Raw genomic sequence first — 19564 nt, 5'->3', positions numbered from 1 at the left:
TACTTATATATATTTATCAGATTTCTTTCAATAGATAAATCTCAAGTATTATTTCAATAACTTGTTTTACCACATTCATATATGCAAATATAAGAAAATATTAAATGTGCAAAATGCTCTTCTTATATGTACATTAAAAATACAAAGTAACAATAGCTTTAGTTTTCTGAAAAAAGCCATGGTGGGGGAAAAGTCCTCAATTTTAGAAAATCTGGTCAGATTAGAGTTTTTGTTTGAGGAGTTGTAAACAAACTTTTAAAAATGCCGAGAGTTTTCTCAGTTCTTTCCAACCAAGACACTCTCAAACACATCAAGTCCTGCTTTGAAGTAAACCTGAGCTGAATTAATGCTGCTCAACACCTCTGACAGAGCTTCTTGAAGGGTTTCATTCGATGCAAGAGACTTGCAGTGCTCCCAAGCCTCCAGCAGTATTGAAAACTGGCTTGTCTTCTCATCAAGGTGATACAGGATGTTTCTAAAAAGAAATATGAAGTGTGTGAAGTCATTGCACTTTATGCTATTTTCATATTAAACACTGTGACAAATATTTCCATGAAGTAGTCATATTTGCAATAAATTATAAAAATACAACATCAAATTTTCAACCTATAATGAATGGATATAGATTTGCTAATCAAAAATTTCCTACAGTGATGAGAAAAAGAGAATCAGACATGTAGATCCAGACAGAAATACACACTGCCATTGTGAAAGAATAGTTTTTGCTTAAAAAAAAATTGAAACTGAATTTATGAGGCTTTTAAATTAATTTCTATTAAGTATAAGGAAAATCAATATGTAAAATATACTATGTTATGTCAGTGGTAAAATACATTCTGGGAGAAACTCTAGAGAAGAAGATAGGCATTGAAGTCTCCTAATCTTCTTTCATAACCCTGAAATTCATCTTTTTCTTACACATTCAACTGGACTCTGATGATATTCAGGTCCTCAGTGAGGGGGAAGAGAATACTTTATCCTAAAATATGACACTTTGGCATGAAGATAATATGTAGCTGAAGACAATCAAAGCCTTATAGTGTCAGAAAGAAAATATTGTTAGCTCTCTTGCCTACAATAAATGAGACTGAGACCAACCAATACTAACCCATTACTGGAGATAACTTTTGCTTATTTTTACATGATGTTATTATTATATGTGGTACATGTTATTACTACATGTTCCCCAGACACCTGCTCTTTCCACCTTCCTGTGAAATGTCTTCCCTCTGTTGTCCCAGATTCCTACCCCCTTCTCCTTAGCTTAAGATGACCCATGAACCTTGAGTGACTGATTGTGCTTTGGTATCATATTTTTGATTAAATTTGTTTTTCTCCTGCTAATCTGTTCTTATGTCGATGCAACCATTAAAACAGGCTAAGAACTTACAAGGGGGGAAAGGAAATCTTTTTCATCTTTATACCATCTTCCCAGCTGCAATCCCTGGTCCCATATTTTCAACATATATCACCATCTTTCATTTCAGGGTTGAGAAACAGTATATTTGTGTTGAGTAAAAGTAAGTGTCATAAACAGAAGGTCTTGATTCCTAGTGATTGAATATACTTACATTTTTGCAGCCTTCGGTCAGTGATAGAGATTTTGTAGAACCTCAATAATATCTGTGTAAATTATATCAATTTAGGTAACCCAGAAGTAGAACACCCTGTAAGCATTTCTATTCTAGTCCAAAAGAATTACTGTTAAAGAGATTTTCAGAAGAATCCTTTGGACCATGCTAAAGTAATCACATAAGAAATTATATATGGATGTGCAAGTATGTGTCTGTGTGTTTCATGTATAAAAAATTAAGCTTCTTTGGTTATATCAACATGAAAAAATAATAAGAATTAACAAAATGCTTTATGAAAGTTTCCTTCAATATGTTATATCAGTTTTTTATCACTAAAGGGAGGAACAAAGAAACGAAACAAATAATATACAGGAAACAATGCAGCCATTTTTTTCCCCCCAAATGGTGATGAAATTGTCTTGAGTAGTCTCAAATACTCTACACAACAGAAATTAATTGGAAGCTACTTACATTATATTAACATTATTTTTAATTGGCATGTTTTAAAAATGAGTGGGTTTTTAGTGTAAGGATACTTATCTATCACATTTACATTTATTAAAGAAAATCATTTAAACATACATATAGATTTGTATACATACATATATGGAGAACAATAATCAAAATGAAGTATATACATGTGTACATTCCTGACAAAAACAGGTATAATAACAAAAGTATTTTGAGAGTAAAAACAGTTAATATGAATTTTATATAATTTATTATTGAAAAACAAAACACTTTTGTGGACAATTGAGCCTGCTTTACCTGTAAAATGTAAATCAGTATGATAATCATCTTTCATAGTACTTATGACTTGAATTCCCTCCTCACATTATTTTGTCCAAATATATTTCCAGAGTTCCAAAGAACAGTAGATATTTTCTAAATTTTTATCCTTCATCACATACTGGTAAAAAAAAAAAAATCATATGCCTGGTTTTCCATAAACACCCCTAAAATTAGTTTTACCTCTCAATTAACATATTACAGGACACATATTTAATGATAAAGGGGTTGTTATGGTGACTTTTCCACATTTTTCAAAACCTACAGGAATGTAATAAATTTCTACACATACATTCTATGGTTATTAAATGTTAACTATTATTAATATTCAATGTAATGATAAGATATTAATAAAGCATGCTCACAAAGGTTACAGGATTAATCCTTCAATGGCAACCCATTTAAAAATGAACTCTGTTTCTAATATATTTATGTAAAAATTCATTTATAGCTATTATAAAATATATAGAAAAGAGGTAATGTAGAAGAACAAAATTACATCCTAGGAAGTATGTTTAGCTCTAAAGCTGAGGAAATACAATGATCACTGGCTTGTTTGTTTTAAATAAAAAGCAATATGTATTTCTTAACGACCAATGGGTTGGAGCCTGGAGTATTCGACCAGTTACCTTCCCTAACACATCAACATTCTTTCCTTTATACAAGTCATAAGAATAGAAATCGTTCTTTCTGGTGTGCAAAATTCTATAAGGAGCTACACATACTTTCCATACGCTACATGTTTTAAGTAGTAGGCTGTGGTGTGCTATTATGTAAAATAAACACTCATATTTCTACTCAAATGGTATACAAATCAGCATAAAGCTATCGATTCTAGCTGACGTGACTAGTCTACTTCATCATAATTTAAGAGAAAACCTGCTTTTGTGGTAGCAACTGATATAATTTAAAAAGTACATTTTAAAAAATAACATATTTTTCATCTTGATAGATAGCTTTACCTTGAAAAAAAATTAGAGGAAACAAAAATATCTTTAAATTTTCATGAGATGGTTAATTTCTTCTACTGATTTTTAAATGTCGCTCATATTTTCCTATTTAATATCTGTAATAGTTTGAGTAAAATGCCTTTGGCTTTCTGTTTATCTAAAATAAATAAATTTACGTTTTGGGTACCTTTTAAAAAAAACAACTAACATTATGTTTGTTATTTTGTTATTTTTAATATCTGAATGGAAGATGAAAGCAATCCCAGCCACATTTCTACATTTCATCATGTAAATTTCCGTGTATTTCTAGTTCTAAGAACTTTCTTCCATTTTCAGTTATTAAATCTAAATACTCTAGGATCATCCCTAGAATCAAAACTATGCATATCATTTTTAATTATGTAAATACTTCCTGTATTTAAAAAAAATCAATTATATCAATGCCTTCAGTGAAATCTTATAAGCTAAAAGCTCTTTGCTTTTTCATGCAATGTCTTCACAATCGAACCTCACTGCAATGGAGTTAAAAGACTTCAACAATTTATACTACTATACCAGAGTGCCCAAATGTGTCTCTCCCTTTAAATTGATAGACTTGTAAATTTCAGGGTAAGATAGACTCAACCAACAGCCAGTCAAAGTGACATATGTCTGGCAGGAAAACAGGATGGAAAGTGAGAAAATAATATAGAAGGGTTTTCATGTCGGCAGCACACCCTTTACAACCACAAGAAATTTTTTTCCTTAGTGAAACACTCCTGTACTTACATAAACCAACCTCAGTCCAATTCAGAAATCTTTACTTGCATAAGGAATAAATAGCATTACTATTTAATAAATTACTATCTTATCTGCATACACAAAACATATATCTCAGTATGGCATGTGGAGATATCATACTTAAAGTATTATTTAACTGAAATCATATTAGTAGTTATATTTAAAATAACATTAATTCCACCCTCATGTCTATCTTCCCTCATCTGTAACAATTTGGATCTTATAAATGTAATTCATATAGTCATCCTGACCCACACACAACACAAAGAGACTTCTGGAAGGAAAGTACAATACATTATTGATGACACTAATGAAATAACAACACACATCACTCATTTTAACAGGTCTGTTTCAATGACACATCACGGTGACCAGAAGGATCAGTTCCAAACTCAGAAATGTAATTAATAGTCCTGCCCACATCAGCAAAGGAAACCAACCATCTTTACTGTACTGACAAATCCTCTCTATTTAACTTTAGTAAAGGAAAATTGAAAAAGTGACTTTTGAAAGAATGGTATCTAGTCTTTATGAGCATTTTCCTTGCACATGAATTAGCAAATTAATGAAAGCGATGTTAATTTTCTTTCAAGTGATCTTCTTATATTCATAAAAGATCACAGGATGCTACTCATTCTAAATTTGAGTAAACATCCTAAACATTCATTATACTCTATGTTGAGAAACTTCTAAGTTAAGTAACACTAAATAAGTCATATCTTTCAAAACTGACTTTAAATGCATGGTAAAAACAGAGGAAAAATCCCAACTATGGTTAACATAGTTCTTTTTAGTGATTATAGTAACTATATCTATTCCCAGTGGGTTACTGTATTTTTATCATCATTAGAAAAAAGATTATTTGACTGGAACACTAAATCCATGAGAATTCACAAAAGACACATGGCTATGTTATATATAGTACAAATGTTCTTTTACCAAATTTGAATTTGGTCTATACTGGCTAAAGCAGAATAGAGTTAAGACCCTCACTGATACTGTCAAGTCAGCAACTTAACTTCGGAGAAATCTGAGGCTGTGTGTGTGTGCATGTGTGTGTGCGTGTTGTTTCTAGAAATATCTACAATTAATATTTTCCCTACTTACAGATTGCATCAAAATATGACTTCTAGTTCATTTCATCAAGAGGTGAAGTCTAATTCCTTACCTATTAAATCTGATTTGGTATTAATATTTATTTTGATAAATAGAATGTGGCATATGTAGTGAGTCTTAGCCTCAAAAATCTTGTGCTTATTCATTTTCTCTCTCTCTCTCAGAATCCTTATGAAATCACCATGTGAATAATTCTTGGTTACCTTCTGGAAGAAGAGAGAACACATGGAACAGAGGGATTCCTTCAGTTGAGGTTTTCCGATCCTAGCAAGCCCTCAGGCAAATTGGCAAAAGATGCACCAGTTGCAGACATACAAACAAACAACAAGTGATACCCCAGGCTGGCCAAGACTGGGGAAAATGCCCAATTGAATTCTAAAGGGCCATGTTGAACAGCTGTGGACATAATAAAGTTGTTTTAAGTCACAAAATGGCACAATAGATAACTGATAAAATTTCTTAGTTTTCATGCTTGTGAAAAGGAAGAGTTTCCATAGTTCTGTTGCCGAAGGAATCCATTCTCTACTCTCTCTTAATAGCCCTGAAAGAATGCAATGTATGAGATTAAATGTTACATATAATTCTTAAATGACTGAATGAATTCAGAAGATACTGATGGAAAATTGTGCCAAATAGTACTCAGTAGGTATACATCACAAAATTAACATATCTGTGTGATTCATTAGAAATTTTGAAATCTGCTTACAGAGTGCCAGTTAAAAATTTTACATTAAACATAAAAAATAAATTGACCTTAATATTTTTTTTTAATATAGGTCATCTTTCTGAGATACAGCTCAAGGAACTGACAAAATGATTTTTGTCTTTTCCCATTATGACTGAATATAAACTCAAGCAGAGAACAGTAAAGAATAACTGTATTTTGGGCCTTCCCTGGTGGCACAGCGGGTTAAAGCACAGCACTGAGAAGCTAAAGCCACTTCCGCATGAGTTCGATTCCCGCCTGCCCCGGAGGAAACCACATGGCATGGCAGACCTCTCCTGACCCGCTGCTCCCCTCAGCAGTGTACTTCGTCGATCTGCTTATTCTACTCCCCACTGTCTCTGGTGAATCCTCTCACCCTCCGCATCTCTGGCTTGTACCCCAGTTCTATATGAATAAATAAATCTTAAAAAAAAAAGAATAACTGTATTTTATAGTTACTGTCGCAATATTTCTCAGTCAATATAACTATATGTTTCTAAAAATTGTCATGAGAAAGAGGATATCTTTTAAAAAATATTCAAGGAAGACAACCTTAGACAGTACAGTGCTTGAAGATTTCCAGACAGGTAGAGATGAAATTTCCCCTTACACCTTTGGCTACCATGCAAACAAATTAACATTAGACAAATTATGAAGAGAAAAAAAAATGTGCCTGTACAGAATCAGTATAGATGTATATTCTAAAACCTACAGTGCTAAATGAAGGATGTGTCTGTGCACCAATGAGCATGATAAAAACCTGTGGCTTCAAGGAGATGGGGGGTGGCAATCTATGAGAAGACCAGATACTCTGTCTTTAGATGGTTGCCCCATCATACAAATAGGACTCTTCAATAGAAAAAAATAATTGCTAAAAAATATGAATAAGCAATAATACCTCCAATTTTCACTTTTCTAGTTACTTGAAGGAAATGATACAAAGTACAAACCTGTGAGGCCATTGTGAATTTTAGCTCAAAGTAATCCACACACCAAAGTTATACAGCTTGAGAAGACCCATCTGGAATATATTTGGGAAGAATACCCTTTATTTACCAACCAAGAAAACTGACCTTCTTTGTTCAAAACCTTCCATGAAATAAGAAGGGAAGAGAGAAGTCAGAAAAAGATAAACACAGCCCTTAGTCCATCCAGAATTTGAAGAAGATGGCGATAGTATTGGTCACTTTTTGACACTCATGTATTATTTTTGTATTTCTATTTCAGTTTCATTACTGCTGTTTCCTTTTCACCTTATTACTATATGCCTGACTATAAACTCAATATTCAGATAACTTTCCTAGTTTGAACATACTGAAATTATTCTATTTCCACAGTGTTTAGTGTCTACTCATCAGAAGGGATGATTTGTCACCTTCCAAGGGCAACTTTATTTGAATACTCTGCAAGTACTTGACAATTTCCATAAGAAGCATTTTATTTAATCGTTGACACAAATATTTGCATTTGCCTTTCTCAGTTGTACTTTTCTTCATTATCTTTAGTAAATAGAAATGCTGAGACCATAAACCAAACCATGAAGATATTTCACTTTTTTCATTTATTTTTTAAATTCTGATAATGAAAAGGATGTGAACTATTTATTTTAAAAAGTTCACTCCAGGCCCTCCCTGGTGGTGCAGCGGGTTAAAACACAGCACTGAGAAGCTAATTCTTTCTCATGAGTTCGATTCCCGCCTGCCCCGGAGGTGACCACATGGCGCGGCAGACCTCTCCTGACCCGCCCACTGCTCCCCTCAGCAGTGCACTTCGTCGATCTGCCTGTTCTGCTCCCCACTCTGTCTCTGGTGAAGCCTCTCACCGCCCCTGAGCCTCTGGCCTGTACCCCAGTTCTGTATGCCCAAATAAATACATCTTTAAAAAAAAAAAAAAGTTCACTCCAAAGGAAAATTTATAATTCATACTATGACTATTTAAACAAAGTAAGTGATGAGTTAATACTGATCTATTTGCTTATTTTTCTCAACAACTATTATTATATATCTTACATTGAGTAAGTAAGTCACTGTGTTGGCTGCTCAGTTTGAAAGTTTATTGTCTATACTGAAAGTCAAGCAAATAATAAATTATCATATTAATGTATTGTGAATATAAATCATTTAGAATAATGTATGGTATGAAATTATTTTATGTTATACTTTACAATATGATTCACTTTTTGTGTGTAGGTTAGCAAATTCTTTGTTATGAATGCTTTTCTATATCTCATCCCTCTACCTATATCATGTACAGTTTATAGAATATAGTGAAGACTGTGTATATTATATTCAGTGTATATCATATGCCTTTCAGATTATGCATAATGCTCCAAGTGTTGACTAAATAATGATTTAAGTTGGTTTATCTGGTTGCAGTTGCCTTAATATTGATTCAGATAATACAGTTCTAAGTCAACATAAGGTATTTCTTTAACCATGTAGATTATTTCAGCAATGGACTGTGGCCAAATATTAGAAGTATGATGATAAGAGCAGTAGATTCTTGATTTTTGACAAAAATCACCCAAAGCTAAACCTTCTACTGTTTTTGAATTTTTGAGAGCAAATCTGTAAAAGATCTTTTTTTTTTTTTTATTTAGTCAAGAGGGAAATTAAGCTTTGTATGATACTGGAAGGTGATATTTATATCTTGGTCCTAAGATAGACATATGAACCATACCAACCTAAAAATCTGTTCTTACTCTTGAATTTCAATTGCCTGAATCAAGTCACTTTACTCTAAGTATTTTTGAATAAGGCCTCATGGTGCTTTCAATGCATCTAGAAACACAGTGCTTCTTGATTATAAGGTTAACTAATATTGATTATAAGGTTAACTAAAACACATTTATATGTCCTTAACAAATTTATCGTTTCATTTGACTTGAAGAATTTTGATAACTAACATTTGAAAATAACTACTGTAAAGTCAAAAGTGTATTTTTTTTGTCTTAAAGAGCAAGTATATTATTAAAGATTATTTGAAAACTTTAAAATTGATAAAAAAAATTAAAATGTTTGTTGACATTGTTGATCACAATGTTTGGTATGCTTTAATATAAACTACTCTCAAAAACTATAAAATTACCTTTCATATTTTACAGAATTGTTATACTTACTAACTTACTGAACATTCATTTTGAAAATGTGACAAAAAATATTCTAGAGAAACTCCCTGTTACTCATGTATGTCAAAATGTTCACAAATACCAATGCATTGTAAGTATATGCTTGTCTATCCTGGTCAAAAAGAAATCATATCTAACTTAAGGAAAATTTTAATTTGTTGAAAGTGTTTATATAATATGATCTAAATTATATGACAACTTGAAACCTACTGAATGTATAAAAATTGAACAATTAGTAGTTGTCAGAGGCAAAGGTGGGCTTGCAGGAGGGGATTATAAGAAGTGAATATGGTCAAGATACAAACTTCCATAAATTTCTAGTAATAAATCTTGAGGCTGTAATATACATCTTGATGACTATAGCTAATGCTTTATTTTGTATTTGAAAGTAGCAAACAGAGTAGATGTTAAAATTCTTGTCACAAAAATTTTGTAACAATATGAGGTGATAGATGCTAAGTAACTTATTGTGGTAATAATTTTGAAAATATTCATATATGAAATCATGCTTTACAACTTAAAATAACATAATAGTATATACCAATTAAACTGGAACTAATAAATCATTATTAAAATAAATTTTGGGTTGTCTCTGGTGGCACAAGTTAAAGCATAGATAGCACTATGAAGCAATCTGAAGCCACTGCAAGGTAAGTTTGATTCCAGGCCAAGAGGTGACCTACACAGTTTCGTAGACCTCTTCTGACCCACCCATTGCTCCCCTCAGCAGTGTATTTCAGTAGACCTGACTGTTCTGCTCCCTATTCTATCTTTGGTGAATTATCTCACCACTCTCCACACACTCTGGATTGTAACACAGTTCATGTATGAATAAATAAATAAATCTTAAAAAAATGAATAGTACATATATATTTACATAAATGTGTATATAAGCTTATATGTATGCATGTGTGTGTGTGTGTGCGCGCCAATTTAAGAAACAAGTGGAATGTTGAAATATAAATTTTAAACAAGTACATATACCATTTTTTTATTTTTAAATAAAATTTCAGATATTGTATTTTTATAAGATAATGTTGATTATAAAACTCAAGTTATTTATTTCAAAGTTAAACAAAAATCTCAAGGAAAGCAGTCTGGGTACTTTCAGTACAAATTAACTTCAATAGTAACCTACTCTACTACAGAAATAATGAAAATTATTGAACAGTTGAACCCAAAGGCAAGTTATACTCATGACAAGGAAAATGCAAAAATAATGGTATTCCAATTCTTAAAGTAAATCAATTGTGATACAATATACTCACACGGAACCATTTTAATGATATATAGTTTTCATCTTGAAAAAAGTTGACCATATATATATATATATATATATAAATTTTTCAATAAAACTCTTACCTACCCCCATACAGCCAGATAAGCACTGCTTTTCCTTTTCAATAAAATTTAAAATTTTTATTCCCTTTCCTAGTGAGGATAAGGTACAGTGATAACAATTATTACTGCTGCTATTGAACAGCTGTGAATGAACAAATTCTTTAGGATAAACCATAGCAGCATTGCCCTCCTGTTGTTTTATTAGCACATAAAGCAACAGCTCAAAGAAAAATCTTTATGTATAAAAGCATTCCGGGATCATTTCTTTTCACTCTTGCTACTTCAGTATTTACCACTTGCCTATACATTTTGAGATACATGTGTGTGCATATGTGTTTTTATGTATAAACATATGCAAATTTATATAGTGCATTTATTTGTGAATAGAAAATACTATTTACATGTTCAAAATATATTATTTAACTTCTCTGAAGTGAGTCTTCCTATACTTACAATTTCTAATTTTTGTAATAATTAACTCATAGAAGAAATCTTGGCAGATACAGTTAATATGCTATAAATGATACTACTATTATTATTTGACATTTCTTGATTTTTTTCATTCTTGGGCTCATACTTTACTCCACTCTACCCCAAAAATTTCAATTCACTTTGTCCTTAGTATCACAGAGGTAAGATATCATTAGACAACATGTCCTGCCCAGAAAAGTGTTCATCCAATTATTTTGGTCATCCTTGATAAATTAACCAGGAAAAGATCATTTTGAAGAATTTGTTAATAATAGATCACTTCCTGCAAGAATCTATACAAATAAAATGAAATTCCCTATTATATCTGGTCATACATTTAAATATCAAAAATTTAATCTTTTCATATTTGCTATAGTCTGCTTCCTTAATGTTGCTTTTCATAAAGATGAATGATAAATAGGAATTAGATTAAAAAAGTAGAGAAATGCATATATAAATACATACATGCATGCACATATACATAATTATTTTCTTGATAACAAACCGGTCGGGGTATCTATCATTCAGGCTTATTTCAAAGGAAATGACACTTCTCCCACATTCTTACTAACTCAATCAACTGCATGACTTTAGATTTTCTTCTGTAAGGTCATAGTACTTTGCTCAGAAATGTGTTGTGTACAAAGAGGAAAAATTATTTTTAAAGACATATGCAGGTCTGAATATTTGGCTGCCCCTTAGAAATCACACACACACACACACACACAGCCCTTATACACTCCTGCAATTTATTATTTTTAACTTTTTGGAAAAATGTATCCTGAAGTCCACTGGTAAGCAGATGTTTGTATTTATAATTTTAAGGGGTTACGGTAAATTAATGAATAAATTCTATGTAATTTTTGACATGGAATATGGGAGTAGACTCTCAGATGTACAAATGAAAAGACACATTTATTATATCCTGAAAAATAATAAATTTGATGTATTTCAGAGAGGAAGGAGACTACTCGTATTTGGGCAATAATAAAAGGCAAAGTCTGGGCCCTCCCTGGTGGTGCAACGGGTTAAAAGCACAGCACTAAGGAGCTAAAGCCACTTCTGCATGAGTTCGATCCTTGCCTGCCTGGAGGTGATCCACATGGCGCAGCAGATTTCTCTTGGCCCACCTGCTGCTCCCCTCACAATCTGCCTGTTCTTCTCCCCACTCTGTCTCTGGTGAATCCTCTCACCGCTCCTGAACCTCTGGCCTGTACCCCAGTTCTGTATACACAAATAAATAAATCTGAAGGAAAAAAAAAGCAGTCTATTAATTTATCCTCAATATAATCATGGTAAGTAGTTAATTGCTTTAGAATTCAAATATTTTACTGAGGTAAGAGTTTACAGTATTGATTTTGATTTAGTATTACATTTAGATATAGATTCCCATTTCTTTGGCTTTATCATAGAGTTAATCACTCACTATTGTGTTATTTGCATTTCTCCTTAGGCAAAAGTCTTCAAAAACAGAGACTATCTTATTCATTTTCTATTCTCCCAAATTTGCAACAAGTAGATAATGAGTAAACTTGATTGCTTTTAAAGGTTTTTATTTATTTATACATATGGACCTGGGGTACAAGCCAGAAGTGCAGAGGGGCAGTGAAAGGCTTCATCAGAGATAGAGTGGGGAACAGAACAGGCTGAGGGGAGCAGTAGAAGAGGTCTGCTGTGTCATGTGGGTCACCTGCGGGGCCAGTTGATCGAACTCACACCTGCACTTGGGTGCAGCCAGCTTGCAGCACTGCATCCTAACCCATTGCACCACCAGGGTGGAACTAACCACCCCTTTTAATCAACATGTAGCTGACTTTTTCCATGTATGTTTGTGTGCTTCATGTGTTGATAAATTCTGCTTATCTTTATCTGGGTCCTACCTGGCACAGTCATAAGGCTAGAAAATAAAGGTTTTCTTTCCTTCCTTACAGTGTCCTTGGCAATATTCTAAACATTTTGCATATTTTTATTCATTTAAAAATCCAAACAGTGTAATGGAAAGTGAACAATCTTTATACCAAATGTACAGAGAGATTAGCTTGCTGAACTTTTAAGAAGTAGAGCCAACATTTCAAAAGTACATAATTTGAGGATTTTAAAACCTTATAAATTTCTCTGAGTTTTGACTTTTGATGAAACACATTCCAAATACTAAACTTCAAATTCCTGGCTGACAGACCAATAACAACAACAACAACAACAACAACAACAAAAAAACTTCAGAAATAGTGAAATAGTCTCTTATCAAATTGTCATAGTACATCGAACTCAAACTATAATAATTCATAGCTTTATCAATACAACAAAATAAAAATTGCTCCTTACTCTATGACAATGCTTCTCTTTCAAAATCAAGTTAGTAGTCAGAGATATTTGCCTGAGGATGTTTTCTAACAAGAAACAATTGATCATAATAATAATCACTTCTAGACCTACCCTGAACACTTCAAATCTGTCTCTTTTAATGTAACAATAGTGTTGAACAGCAGGATATTTTTGAAAATTAAGGCATAGTTTAAAAGCAAGTTAAAAAAAAATAAAGATAGGACCTTCAAGCATTGTTATCATGTAGAATGAGTGGTACCTTGAGACCCCCAAATCTGCCTTCCCTAAACCATTCTCTACATAAAGGCAGACATGTCTTAGTGCCTAAGAACTTCAATAGAAGATAACTTTAATACAATCAGTATGGAATATACAGAAGAGAAAGAATATAGTTAAAATAGTTTCTAATTAAACACTCCAAGTTACCCACCTCTCTTGGGTAAATGCTCAACCAAACAGGAGTGGCCCAATTATGGCCAGTGAGACCCAAAAGTTTGCCGCAAACCTAAAGCACCCACTGGTGCGGAAAAGAGCCTGAAGGGACCACGTAATTCTTTGAGGCAAAGAGTAAAATCAAAATCCAAGTCAAGATAATGGTTGCCATTGCCCACCTCCCCATGGGTCTCTCACCCAAGTTTCTGTCTCTTTCAAGCATCTCTTTCCATTTTCCCAAGTTCACAGTATAATTTCAAGGCTGAGAAACAAGCACAGCTTCTTCTTCACATTTCTTTCTGCTACATGTGCCTCCTCCACCTATTTCTGTTTTCATTCTCCTCTCTGCTGTTCAATACCACCCCTCCTTGAGTCCAGCAAGGGACCTTGAGTCTCCCCTTTCTATGAATATCACACAGTTACAGTGTGTTTTAAATCTGACTGTATTCCCTTCTTTCCCACTGTATTTATTTTTAAGTACCTGCCTTTGATAGAAAAAACATTGACATTTCTATCATTAAAATATTTTATAATATTACATTTTTCAAAGAATGTATCTAAAGTAAATTTTACTTGTATGACCAATCAATAATCATTGGGATAACAGCTTCTTTATTCAAAGAAAATATAACAGGCAAATTAAAGTAAAAAAAAAAAACTTAAAGTAAGGAATTTGGAGACAAATTGGGGAAACTATGATAACTAAATGTGTTTATTGAGGATGAAAATGGTTTTCAAGAGATATTCAAACTAATGAGGAATAAAGTAAAAAACTATTGTGCTCTCTGAGTCTATACCATTAGTGATATGGAGACAGAATTAGGATGCTGACTGGGAAGAAAGCCATGTGACAAAACTAAAGAATAAATGGGTTAGCAGCAGCAAGTAAACAGGGCTTTGGGAAAATATCAAAGAATGGAATAACATATAAAGTATAGAAAAGTTGAGGGAAGATTACCTCTTGGTAATCTGTTTTGAAAGTTTAAAGTAGAAATTATTGCAGTAACCAACACTAAAACTAAAACACATAGGATATGAGGATGAAAGGATTTGCAAAAAAAAAAAAAACTGACTTCCTAAAGCCAAGAGGTGGAGGGTGGGGGTGGGATGGATTTAAAAAAGAAAAAAAAAAAAAAGGAGTGAGCAGAGGTGAGCTGGGTAGCTTTGGAAAGATTATTATTATTTTTAAAATTTTATTTATTTAAGATTTGTTTATACAGAAATGGAGTATAAGCCAGAGATGCGGAAGGTGAGAGTATTCACCAGAGACAGAGTGGGGAGCAGAACAGGCAGATAGAAGAAGTACATGGCTGAGGGGAGCAGCGGGCGGGTCAGGAGAGGTCTGACGCACCATGTGGATCTCCTCTGGGGCAGGCGGGGATCGAACTCATAAACTCATGTGGAAGTGGCTTAAGCTTCTTAGTGCTGTACTTTAACCCGCTGCGCCACCAAGGAGAGCCTGAAAGATTATTTTTTAAATATTAGGCATAAGAGAGGGAGAAGAAGATACAATTGAGAGTAAGGGATGAATAAAAAGATTGAAAACAGCTGCTCAGTTAAGTCTTTACCACTTACTAGCTATGAGTCACTAATACTACAGTTGTGCCCATGTCATGCCTCACACTGCTACAATTCTAGCCCAAAAAACCTCTTGTGGAGCCACACAGCGACTTCTCTAGTGACCTTTTTGATGTCCCCATATTGTTATTGGGGAAGGTTGTCCTGAAGGAACTCTACAGATACAGGTTTTGTGGACTCCACACCCTATTCCAGACACCTTACTACAAATCCCATAATCTTCCAAAGGGAGGATTGCTAGGGCCTGAGAGTGGAGTTAGGCAGCCAGGTTTGACATAAAACCAGGCATGTGGGCCTTTGGGGCTCTCTTGGCCTCTTGGCTAGTGGCTCTGCTCTTGGCTTTTTGCCAGCTCTCAGCTTGTTATTGGGGCGCCAGGTCAGCAGAACTGGTAGGAAACATTACCTAACTTGTCCTCTCTTTTGCACTGAGTTATTCATTCCCCTTCTTTTGTAATTAAACCCATCATTAAACTTTTGGTGTGTGCCTGCAGTTGAGTCATATTATTATAAGTTCCTTTAAGTGCATAGGTGAGGACCCATAGTCAGGCAATCCATTTCACATTGGGGGGTGCCCTGTAATATTATGATAACACATTGTGGTTAAGTGCATGTGATTCTTTCTGATGGGTGTCCAAAACAGTTTTACCCATGAGGAAAGACAAATAAATTCACACCACAAATATTGCAAGTTATCATTGGATCAGTTAGTTCCAAGCATAATGCTCAGGATGGAAGAGGCACATAAATATTTGTGGAATTAATGAATTACTGAAAGAAGTCACTTTGTTTTAGTGAAACTCTACAGAAATCAGATTATAGCTTTAGAAGTAGCTACAAGGTGAAATTTGAGTAATTTTCTAAATAGTAATATGGCTATAATATATTTCACCTGAAAATACATGCATATTATTCAAGAATAAAATAGTATTTTATTCTATCTTATTAAGCATTACAAATGAGCAAGTTGATAGCCAATCATTTTGTTTGTTTGTTTGTTTGTCTTAAGCCTCTTTACACCTATGGTTTCTAATATTTCTTTAAAATGTTAGACTCTCTAGGGCCCTCCCTGGTGGCGCAACAGGTAAGGATGCAGCACTGCAAGCTGACAGCAGCTGCTTCTGTGCAAGTTCGATTCCCAGCCCTGGAGGTGATCCACATGGTGCAGCAGACCTCTCCTGACCCGCCCGCTGCTCCTCTCAGCAGCATACTTACTCAATCTGCTTGTTTTGCTCCTGCACTTCTGCCTATATATGCATAAATGAATAAATCAATCTCAAAAAATAAAAAGTTACTCTTTAATGTGTCTTTGAAAATGTGTCTGGTTTTATACTGTAGTCATCCCCGAGGAAAAGAGGGTTCAATTTCCCTGCCCCTCCCTAAGGAAGCTGAGCACGGCAGGGAGGTGAAGCTAATAGGGGGCCAGGAAAAGACTGAAAGGGGCTACAGAAGAAGCAGAGAGAGATGGGAAAGAGGAAGACAGGAAGCACATGGAGCAGGGTGAATGTGAGGAAATCACTTTTGCTTCTCAGCCTTGGACTTATAGCAGGGATTTTGGGACACAGAAAGAGGCACTTGAAAGAGACGTGTGAGACAACTTTAGGAGGCTTTATCTTGACTTGGATTTTGATTTTGCTCTTTCCTTTCAGACATGACTGGTCTCTTCTGTCCCTTTCCATGTGACCACACTAGAAGGTGTCGTAGACTTGTGGCAGGCTTTTAGGCCTTAGTGGTCCTGCTTTGAATCAACCATGTTTGGATGGGCATTTACCCAGGAGTGATAGGGTAACTTTGGGCACTTCATTTGGCGAATTTCTAACTATATTCTTTTTCCTCTTTATTGTACTCTAATTATTGAACACTAATTCTGTTTAAGTTCTATTCTATTGAAGGTCTTACACACTACAGTATGTTTTGTCTTTACGTGGCAGATGATAGAACCCGTTTAGGGAAGGTAGGTTTGGGGGCCCCAGGCTGTCCCTCATTCTGTTCACTCAAAGTTTTATATTTGTGATCTACTCTCACAGATATTAGCAATAGCATCACCCCATGGATGGAGTAAGGAGAACTTCTTTAGAAAAAAATTCACTACTCGCTTGGAAGTTTCATAAACTATCCTGCTATAAGTCAACTGATATCAATTGAGTGTTTCACCTGGAAGAAAAGACATACAATTTTACGCAATATTATCATTTCAATATTAATAAATATAAAATTATTCTTATGATTTTTGACTATTTTAAAAGAAGTTGTAAAATACAGTGGTGTGTGCTTTACACTTTTAATATCTCTCTTACACTATATCCTAGTCATCAATAACTTCATGCTGGTAGTGGATATCATATTAAATAGCATAGCTCTATAGTTTTAAAACACACAACTATAAGTTAAAAAAAAAAAACTTTACTGTTTGGGTTAAAAATACTTTATCCAGGATGTTGTTTTGTTTCTCAATGAACAAACCATTGAGTCAAGCCGATATTTACTTTTTTGTATTTTTATGTTCTATATACATATTTGATAACAGTAGAATCTTAACATTAAGAAAAAAATAAAATTATTCCTATTCTAAGGAAATATCTTTTCTTGTCATTAATATAAGTCGAAAATTTTTGTTTATGAAATGTATATATGCCTATATATGTATGTGTATTTATACATATATGCATATAAATAAGTGGTGAGTGCTACTTGTGAGACTGATGAAAACTAGCTTACCTTAACTTTTATTTTTAGCATTTTAATAGCTGAAAAAATATTTCTCTTATATTTTGTTAAGAGAATGTAAAGATATCCTCCAGTAACTAATTCACATAATTCAAGAGGAAGTTAAAATGACCATGTTATTAAACTCTGAAATAATGTTACACATTAGAAATGTTGACAGATGTTTAATTGTAGCAGTGTGAAGTGTGCTGCCATAGGTACCATACATCATCAATAAATAGGGCTTTAGGATATAGTTTTTTGCTTTGACTTTGAAGCTCCAACTAAGTTTTTATCAACGGTCTATAAACAATATAACTCACAATCCCTGAAAAGAGATTATGTAGACACAATTACCCCCTTATTTTGTATGTAGGAAAGGTAGGAAAGGGAGATATAGCTGACAGCATAGAGACAAACTCTGTTACCCATTGAAAACTTTCACTTATGTTACCACATCAGGTTTCAGTCAGTCTTGAATAGCTACTATTTATCCTTACTTCTTTTCTTTATGATCTTATAATATAGGCTCATGTTAGAAAGCCTTAGATATTGGACACATGTAAAATAGTGATGTTTGGTCTCAAAAGTATCTCAGAAAAAAGTTTACCTTATTATTACCACAATATCCCTGCACTAGTGAAAAGTAGAAGAGTTCATGTTCCTGTGCCAGAAAGTGAAAAGTGAGACAAAGATGAGTTCATATGTGTGCAGTAATATTCCTACTTTCTCTGAGGTCATGTTCTAGAACATGCTTCAAAGATTAAGTCATTTGTTCCAATGACTAAATAGCTATAGCTAATCTGTTGTTAAAAATTAGATAACTGAGTGATTAGCTCATTGTTTTTCAGTTTCTCTTTTTAGTTCTATGATTTTATTAGTTACTTCTAATTGATGCAATTATATCTTGCTGTTAGAATTGGCAGATGACTGTCCTGTTTATTCAGTAATACCCACCTCTCTCATAGTCTACGGAAAATTACTCATGTAGTGTCAAAACAGATGGTCTACGAAGGTTTTGCTATACTATAAGTGAGTGACTATGTTACCTTAAATTGATAAAAGAAAACTAAGTATTAAGTAGATTTCAAGAATCATAAATTTGTAGTTTGTAGAAATTTTCTCTTGAGGAATGCCTTTCAATTCTCCCATTCTGCTTACAGATCAAGTTCTACTAATTTATATTTAAAAAGTACCTATACAAGTGTCATTTCCCAAATAGTCTACAGGTCTTTCCAGCTAAAGAAAACAGAAACAAAAAAACTTCACTGTGATTGCTACTTTCCTAGGAAATATGATTTTTTTAAATATTATCTTATACTTTGTTATTTATTACACTATAAGATCAAAGGACTCACTAAACTATCACTTTGGCTACAACAACAGGAAGAGGGGACTACCCTTAAAAACTGGGAAATGGTAAGGTTGGGGCTAATGTAACAACAACAAGGTGTCCTCTGAAACTCTAACCCAGACTTCTCAAGAGGGGTCACTACTCATTTCTTTTGTAAACACATTTATTTATCTTGTAGAAAACTGGGATGTAGGCCAGAGGTATGGGAGAGGGGTTAAGAAGATGAACCAGGCCCTCCCTGGTGGCGCAGCGGGTTAAAGCACTGCACTGAGAAGCTAAAGCCACTTCCGCATGAGTTCGATTCCCGCCTGCCCGGGA

General features: G+C 33.7%; 1 protein-coding gene across 1 annotated transcript in view; it reads right to left on the bottom strand.

Moving 5' to 3' along the window:
* Positions 1-276: 276 nt before the first annotated feature.
* The window catches only part of NAALADL2 (N-acetylated alpha-linked acidic dipeptidase-like 2), an 880510-nt gene continuing 861222 nt past the window's right edge, over positions 277-19564 (bottom strand). Inside the window, exon 14 of the mRNA XM_004674978.1 lies at positions 277-475. Coding sequence (XP_004675035.1) covers positions 277-475 — 199 coding nt within the window. The remainder of the gene's footprint in view (positions 476-19564) is intronic.

Source organism: Condylura cristata, unplaced genomic scaffold (assembly GCF_000260355.1).
Source record: "Condylura cristata isolate star-nosed mole 26May11 unplaced genomic scaffold, ConCri1.0 scaffold00003, whole genome shotgun sequence".
Lineage (NCBI taxonomy): Eukaryota > Metazoa > Chordata > Mammalia > Eulipotyphla > Talpidae > Condylura > Condylura cristata.
Note: the sequence above shows the minus strand (reverse complement) of the source record. Positions and strands in the feature narration are given on the sequence as shown.